Raw genomic sequence first — 8,810 nt, 5'->3', positions numbered from 1 at the left:
CCCAAGACTTCTGTTAGTCTTAAAGGTGCCACAGGACCCTCTGTTGCATCCTGCTGGATGTTATTCAAAAGCATTTCTGAGTACAGTAATGAGAGTTTACAAAGCTCTCAATAATTCAAACACACTTTTCATTCACAAAACACTAACTTATTCTTCTCTACCTCACAAACCCTTCCTGTTCTTAAATCCTAAGGATTTAATATCAGAGATCACAACTCTTAGTAACCAACAGAGAACAGTTTTAAATTTCCTTTGACTTAGTTAATAGGAATTCTTTAACACAGCACATTCTAGCCTTTCTAGACCACTTTGTTTCCTTCTTCACTTTTTTTTCCATACCTTAAAAGTTGGAACAGAAAAATGCTCAAAAGACGAGGAGCTTTCCTCACTAGTTGGGGTATCAAGGTCTAAAGGCCGATGTAAGGAAGATTTTGAGGTTCTTTTGTTTGTTGGATGCTTTACTGACCAGTTGACCACCTGAAACTGGGTAAGGTAACTTTGGTAGCAGGTCATTATAGGTTGTTGGGAAGTTATTTGATCACTTTCTACAGCCTTCTCAGCTTCCATGATATACATGTGCTCAACGAGCTCATCTTCTTCGCCCACTGCTGAAACAAATGAAGCCTGTGAAGCATGAGTCTTGATTGGCAAAGTCTTTGGATCTTGACTGGCTTCTCCATGGACTGTACTAGTTAGAGGTCCTTCTACACTGTGATAGATTGACCCTCTACTATACTCAATTTGCTGGGCTTGCTTTTTTCTCTTTTTCCTCCCTGGATAGGTTCCTGGACCTTCATCACTGCTTATTGGCTCAAACTCTTCAGCTGCTGAAAAATAGGCTTCACTATCAGCCATCGACATGCTAGAGTCCATTGAGCGATACTGGTGAAATGAATTTGAATCTGCAGATGGCGTGTATGGAAAAGAACCAAAGCTTCTCCTCTGCTTTGGAGAGTCCAAGACATTCTCATCACTGCGAGAGACATCACTACTGAACTGAACACCAACTGGAACAGGCTGCTTGTCACCATAGAATGCTGCAGTAAGACTCTTGGTGCTCCCAAGTCGGGTAGAACACACAGATGCTTGCCGTTTCAAAGGAGACCTGAGGGGAGACTGTCCTACAGACCTTTCCTGGTTGTTAGGAGACACAGGACTGCTTCCTGAAACTTCTGCTGGAGTACTAGAAATAGAAAAAAGAACAATTGTTTATTCGGTTTAGTATGGTGCAAATCTTACATTGCACAATCTTAACAATTATTAATGCACATTTAAAGAAACAGTTCTATGCATTTTTCATCAACACAAAGGAGGAAATTATAATTGTCAAAGAAAATATCTATTCATATAAGAAATTATTTTCACAATACAGAGCATGCATACTAAGCCATATCAAGGTCTTGTAGAAACTGAGGCCATCTTCAAACTGATCAAAGCACAAATGAGGCACGTCTAGGCAAATGCTATTGTCATCATGTAAGATTTTCTATCAAGATCAGAAAATCCAATATTAATGAGTCATCTTTTGTATTCAAAGTAGCAAATTAATTTCAGGAATACTGTTAGAAATCATCAGTTGTGTTTGAATTTTGCATTGGTTTACTTAGCATTATTAATCCTTAAGAGTACAAATAAATTTTTACCTTGGACAGAGTACTAACCTTCCATGACCATCCTCTCTTTTTGCACCAGACACGAACTCCTTTTGTCCCATGTGATCTTCAGTAGTAGAAGAAGGGCTTTCCTTCTCACCTGCAAGCAAGGGAAGTGCAGCACTGGAACTGCTGTTTTCCTCTGAAGATGATGAGGAACTATGGGATCGCAATGGTACTTGCAGACTCAGGTGCTGGGCCTTTCTCTCTATTTCTATACCCACAGATCTGCAATCCCAATCTTTTCTTTTTACACCATTTGTCTTACCTAAGTACAAAAGAGATAAAAATCAATTAAAAATGTGAACATTTTGTGGCACCAAGAATTAAGAATTACAATGGTTTCTTCTCCCCCCCACCCTTAAAAAAGTAACATTCAAAGTCTTAAAAGGCAAAGTGTTAGAAGTGTTAAAAGGCAAAACACTAGACTCCCCCATTGATTGATGCCCAATTTAGATAATTAGTGGCTATAAAGTCTTCAAACTGCATATTACCAAGAAAGCAACTGTCGACCCCCCCCCCAACAGATGGGGTAGATTAGCACCCATTGTGTTTTAATACATACTCTCCACTTTCACAGGTTTATCAGACCACATTCTATTGTATGACCTGTAGTAGAATTACGTACACAGCATTTAGTAATAACTTACTGTTCATTTACCAGAATCAATTAAGATTTTAGAAAGTACGTTGTACAGTTAAGAATCTACACTTCTCAGAAAGTGGGACAAAACTGCATACTAAGTAGTACACATTTTATTCTTACTATCTATAATTTTGGGAATCTCCTTGGTAATGATCCATTCTCCTGGCTGCAATAAAGACTGTCCATAAAACATATCAGATTCTGCACTTGTACTTGAAAAGGCAGAGCTGCTTGAAGGCGTCATCTCTTCAAGCTTGAAGAAGTCTAGTCCTGTTACTGTGCCACCAAAGAATCGGCAGCCACCAAGACAGCCACACTTGTTCTTGCTTCTCTTGTTCTTCACATTATCATCTGGCCACAGAAACCACAACCTATGCAAAAGGAAAACAAAAAGCAAAAACAAGAAGCAATAGTGCACTGAGATTTAGGTACATTTAAACTCACATTGCGAAACCAAGATTCAAAATGTCTCTCTCTTTTTTACATACCAACTCCCATTTTATGGATTTATTTATACAATTAAGGAAGGTGAGTTTTGATGCCATTCTGTGTCAATTTGGACTCCTGAGGCCATTTTGGAAGCTGTATTTTTATATTACTTGTAGATAGTAACCACATGATCTGATCATGAAAATGTCATAAGGGTATGTTTAACTAGTCCCAGTCACTTCACTGCAGGATTGATTCCTGTCATAACTATAAAGGGAAGGGCAACAGCCCTCCTGTGTACAATACTATAAAATCCCTCCTGGCCAGAGACTCCAAAATCCTTTTACCTGTAAAGGGTTAAGAAGCTCAGGTAACCTGGCTGACACCTGACCCAAAGGACCAATAAGGGGACAAGATATTTCAAATCTTGGTGAGGGGAAGGCTTTTGTTTGTGCTCTTTGTTTTGGGGGTTGTTTGCTCTTGGAACTAAGAGGGACCAGACATCAATCCATGCTCTCCAAATCTTTCTGAACAAGTCTCTCATATTTCAAACTTGTAAGTAACAGCCAGACAAGGTATGTTAGGTTTATCTTTGTTTTCTCAACTTGTAAATGTTCCTTTTGCTAGAGGGTTTACCTTTGTTTGCTGTAACTTTGAACTTAAGGCTAAAGGGGGTTCCTCTGGGCTCTTTGAATCTGATTACCCTGTAAAGTTATTTTCCATCCTGATTTTACAGAGATGATTTTTACCTTTCTTTCTTTAATTAAAAGCCTTCTTTTTAAGAACCTGATTGATTTTTCCTTGTTTTAAGATCCAAGGGGGTTGGATCTGGACTCACCAGGAATTGGTGGGGGGAAAGGAGGGGGAATGGTTAATTTCTCCTTGTTTTAAGATCTAAGGGTTTGGATTGGTGTTCACCAGGAAATTGGTGGAGAAGTCTCTCAAGGCTACCCAGGGAAGGGTTATAGTACTTGGGGGGGAGATTTTGGGGGGGGGGGGGGGGGGGAAGTAGACAGAGTTTCCCAAATAACTCATAAATAATTTGGGTGGTGGCAGCAAAACCAGATCTAAGTTGGTAGTTAAGCTTAGAGGTTCTCATGCAGGGTATCACATCTGTACCCTAGAGTTCAGAGTGGGGAAGGAACCTTGACAATTCCTAAAATTAATTTCTAGATATTCTAGATTTCAACATCTTAACTGGTGGCAATTCCAGCAATCCATCTTTTTTTCCCCCCCCAGTTTCAGCTTTTCCTTAATGTTATCCTAAATTTTCCCTACTGCAGTGTATTTCCATAATTTCTTGCTCAGTCCTATATGCCTAAGAAGATAATATAATGTATACAGTATAAAGTTCTGGCTCTCCTCAAGGACTTTTCTTCAGACTAAATACACTCAGTTCCAAGCCTTTCCTCAAATAGCAGATTTTATTAATTTAAAGTTTATCTATCACTTGTCATTGAACTCTAATTTGTATGTCTTCTCTGAAATGTGGGTACCCAACACTGAACAATGCAGCCTAGTTAAGGCGTAACCAGTTCAGACAAGAGAAAAGTAATTACCTTTGTATTTACGTTTACACCTTTAGTCAAATATGGCAGTGGCAGGGCAGATCCTCATCTGATGTAAAATGTCATAATTCTACTGAAGTTAATGGAGCTATGATAATTTACATCAGCTGAAGATCTGCCCCAGCCTCTTCAGCAACCTCATTGCACTGTTGATTCTTTTTCCATTTATACACCATGATCACCACAAATTTCTTTTTTTATCACCTCCTAATGAGTTATCCTGATTTGTTTTAAGAAACACGTAACAGTTTGGTTTTTAATTAATTTTATTATTACTGAATTCAGCCGATTTTGCCACTTTTCTAGTTTCAGAATGCTTTCTACTCCAATTCTCTGAATTAGTGATGTTAAATACTTGGGTTGCTGGTTGTATCTAGCTAGCCTTCATAACTGGTTCAGATTCTCCACAATCTATGCTTTCATTTAAAAAACATTAATTTGTAGCCCTTAGTGTTATGAAAAAGTTCAAAAATATGGCCTAATGTAGCATGGTCTTTGATAATGTGAAACAAGTTCACAGGATTTGTCAGCTGCCCTCATTCATCCAAAAAAAATGTTAACTCGAAAGCTTAGTTGTGACACTTCGAGAAACAGATTTTTTAAAAGTAACTATGTATAAAGTAGGTCTATGACTGCACACAAACATCTAATAACTGAAAACAAAACTGGCTAAACAAAGGGCAAAAATAGGAGTGGTCATAAAAGTGACTTGCATAATTTTCCCCCTCTCACTCATTCATGCTGTATGGCAGATTACTAAAAGAAAGTTTAGTTATTTCCTCAGGCCATATTTTACATTAATTTTTGTATAAATCTATGCTGTTATCAGTGGGAGATCCAGTGTGGACTGAAGGCAGTATACGATCCTAGCTTTGTAGCTTAGGCCAACAATTAAAAACTGATTTGTATCTCTTTATTTTGACATCACTGCTCTACATATTGCCAAAAATACAAAAATCATTCAGGTCTCTGTTATCCAAGAAGTTGGCAGCCAAATCCTTAACCTCCTCTGAGCACCTTACATACATAGGTGGTTCTCAGCAATCTACCTACTTATAAAGTGAGTACAATCTAATTTTTAAGCAAATGTGTAAGAGTCAGCACTTAAAAATACACCCTCATGAACAAATAAATGTATCAACTAAAAAGACATGAAATATGGTGACCTCACCTCCTCCAATAATTTCACTTACCTCTTAATTCTGCTATCATGTGTTTCTAAGAAATGTCTCTGCACTTCATGTTTAGAATGATGATCCCCAGCTAAAGCAATATCAGCAGTGATGAGTCCCAAATTGACAGACCCAGCTTCCAGCCAGTACGCCCTCCGCAGTATTGCAGGTTGAAGACCAACTCTGCAGTTATTCACCTGCTCAACATACTGTCTCAGCTGAAAGTCTTGGATAGCAGCACTTATACCCTCTCCAACAAACTGGTTGTGGAGGTTACAGTTTGCAATACGTACAGCACCCATCTGAAAATACAATTAAAAGAGAATATCTGAATAGTTAAAGATTCAACCACAAAGGAGTCATTTAAACTAATTGCAGGACCCCATAATGCAGTCCCAGAAAGATAAAACTCAGTATATTTAAAGAAAAACGCAAGGCTGGCCTACTGGTCAGGAACTACATTTAGCCACACACGTGAAATAAATATCCTTTGTGGCCTTGGACGGATCACTAAAACTCTCTACCTCAGGTTCTCCATTTGTAAAAGGATGATAAAATGTACCCTTCTAATGAATGTTATAAGTCATGTCCGAAGGTTAGAAGTGTTATGAATTTCCTAAGTATAACCTAAAACAGCAGTTCTCAAACTTTTTTTGCTGGGACATCTTTGAAAATATATCAGGCTGTGATGACCCCCGCCCAAAAAAGTGATGACCCCTCCCATACCATGCCACCCTTACTTCTGCGCTGCTGCTGGCGGCGGCGCTGTCTTCAGAGCTGGGCTCCCAGCCAGCAGCTGCCGCTTTCCGACCACCCAGTACTGAAGGCTGTGCAGAAGTAAGGATGGCAATACAGTGATCCCTCCTACAAGAGGCTTGCAACCCCTCTTTGGATTAGTATCCCCAGTTAGAGAAATGCTGACTTGAAAAAAAATCAAGGAATTTGCAAACTGTGTTTTTAGAAGAGCAATTTGAGTACAGGCTGAGTATGAAAATCCTCATTTTGGGTATAGCTGGATGCTATTACATGGCCTCCAGAAAGAATGGATATTAGATATCTATTCTGAATACAACAATACATTACTTTGTGAAGCACTTACACACTAATCGATGACAAAGCTTTATTGATAGAGCAACAAAGTTGCATAGTTGAGTCTGACCCTAAAACCTCTGTAGCCCATAGAGCTAGCTCAGCCTTTTATTTTACTTAGCAGTAACACAAGGAACTTACAGGCCTGTATCCTGTAAGACATTATTGATGCTAACTTGCTTAAGCCAAAGTAGGCCTATGACCCTTACATACATAAAATGGTCCGACAGCTACCTTAAAGTAAGTATATGAGCATATGCAGGGATGACACTGAAGCTATTCCTAATACTATATGACTGCTAATTGTTTACGTGGTTTGGAGCTTTCTTGTCTTTACTGATTGTTTTAATAAAAGTGGCTAAGACTTTGCTTTGCCCTCAGTGTGAATGTCTTTGCCATATACTCCAGGGTTCTCTACAAGATATTGAACTTGTTAGTTTTAATTCTGTGGAACCTGATTTTGGGACAAGGACCCTATATCCCCCCAGCTCATTAAATTAGTATCAATCAGGAATCAATATAATTATTTACCATTAAAAAAAGGATCAAGTTACCCCCTTAATGCCAACTGGTTGCAGGAATATCCTGGTCCTGGTACGTACATTTGGTTTACCAAAGAGAGTATCATGTAACGCCTTAAATGAAAGCCAGGATCATGCTGATCATTAATATTGTTGTGAAATGTATGGACAGATATTATGTAAGATGTTGTGTATGTATAATGAAAATATGTTTCTAAAGTCTGTATCAAGGCAGGGTTGACAAACAGGTTTCTGCCAGACAAAGGATATATGTTCACCTATCTCTTGGTTCACATGTAAATTGAGCATTGCAAGCCAACATAACAGAAGCCCTATTTATATATGAAATCAGAGGAATGTCAGCAGAGGGATAGGGCACCTGGGAATGAACCTCCTTGGGCTGTCCTATCTCTAGGGGGGGAGAATGAATTTTGAGGAATATAAGGAGAAGGCAAAAACACACATCTTTATCCTACACCTAGAAAACTATTTGGGCAGTGCGACTACATTTGTGCAACAAGATCACAACCAGCCCTTGATGAAATGCTGCAGAGCTTATTTGGGGTGAGATAAATGTCTTAGACAGAAGATTAACCTGTTAAATTAAATTTAATCCCTAGAAAGCATGTTATACTTTTGTGTTATATGTAACCTGTTCCTATTTTCCTTACTCACCATCTCTTAAATCTCCATCTTTGATGATAAACATATTATTGTTTTTACTATAAATATATATCTCGTGTGTTTTAAATGTTGATCCTGAGTTGAATCAAGTAAGCTGATGCGTACACTGTCTCCTTGCGGGAAGCAGACCTGGTATTTCTGAGAGTGTTCAGCGTGCGTAGAAGGGGCTGGACTGGGGAATGTTTCAATGGACTCAGGTACACCTATTTTTAACTTGCAAAGCCAAATAAGGGCTGACATAGCCACCCAAACAATCTCCTTTGGGTTAACAGACTGGAGGCATCATGGAGCTGACACTCTGTTAAGCACAAGCAAGTCTCTCTCTCACTGGAGGCCGGTTACCTCAAGAACTGTCACGCTGAGTGCTCAAATGCAGAACCTCAACTCTGCCACCTTGAATCTATGTATTACAATACTGTCTTTACATAATCTTACACTATTTCTTTGACTAGGCATAAGTCTAGCAGTTCTGCGGAAATGCACAGGAGGGAGCCCCTCTCCTCCACAAAACAACGTTGGCTGAAGCCTTTGCTTTGTATCCTATAAGTACCTAACTCCTGCATCAGATCCAGGCCAGTGCAAAGCTAATTTAGCTGCAGATGCTCACCAATCTTTCTTTAGATGCTCAGGTTAACAAAATTAGTTATAACACTTACTGTACAATTTTCAAACTCTCAAACTGAGAAAATAAAAATAAATTTCCTCCAGAATATGGCTACTCCAAAAATCTGATACCAACTTTCAAAATCACACTTTTCAATTTTTAAGAGGGAAATATTTTATTCTTCACATATTTTGGGGGAGAGGGAAGATTTAGTGGGAAATTGGAAAAAAGATTGAAAATAGGACTAAAATACTTTTGAAAATTTGACCCATGGTCTATTACATTAGAAGTCTGCGTTGTGTTGCCAGCTCTGGCACAAACTTCTTATGGGACACTGGAAATGGACTTATGGTAAAACTTTCAAAATTGCCTAAGTGACTTCGGAGCCTAAAAAGTCACCCCTGAAACTGGGACTTAGGCAGATTAAAAGTTTCAAGCCTCCAAC

General features: G+C 38.8%; 1 protein-coding gene across 1 annotated transcript in view; it reads right to left on the bottom strand.

Moving 5' to 3' along the window:
- The window catches only part of KIAA1109 (KIAA1109 ortholog), a 242,236-nt gene that overhangs the window by 120,903 nt on the left and 112,523 nt on the right, over nt 1-8,810 (bottom strand). The window contains exons 26-29 of the mRNA XM_029910631.1: nt 5,489-5,769; nt 2,419-2,669; nt 1,662-1,920; nt 340-1,183 (exon numbers count right to left, since the gene is read on the bottom strand). Coding sequence (XP_029766491.1) covers nt 340-1,183; nt 1,662-1,920; nt 2,419-2,669; nt 5,489-5,769 — 1,635 coding nt within the window. The remainder of the gene's footprint in view (nt 1-339; nt 1,184-1,661; nt 1,921-2,418; nt 2,670-5,488; nt 5,770-8,810) is intronic.

Source organism: Terrapene carolina, unplaced genomic scaffold, assembly GCF_002925995.2.
Source record: "Terrapene carolina triunguis isolate 2854851 unplaced genomic scaffold, T_m_triunguis-2.0 Scaffold66, whole genome shotgun sequence".
In the NCBI taxonomy this organism is placed as follows: domain Eukaryota; kingdom Metazoa; phylum Chordata; order Testudines; family Emydidae; genus Terrapene; species Terrapene triunguis.
This window is presented reverse-complemented; position numbering and strand designations above follow the sequence as displayed.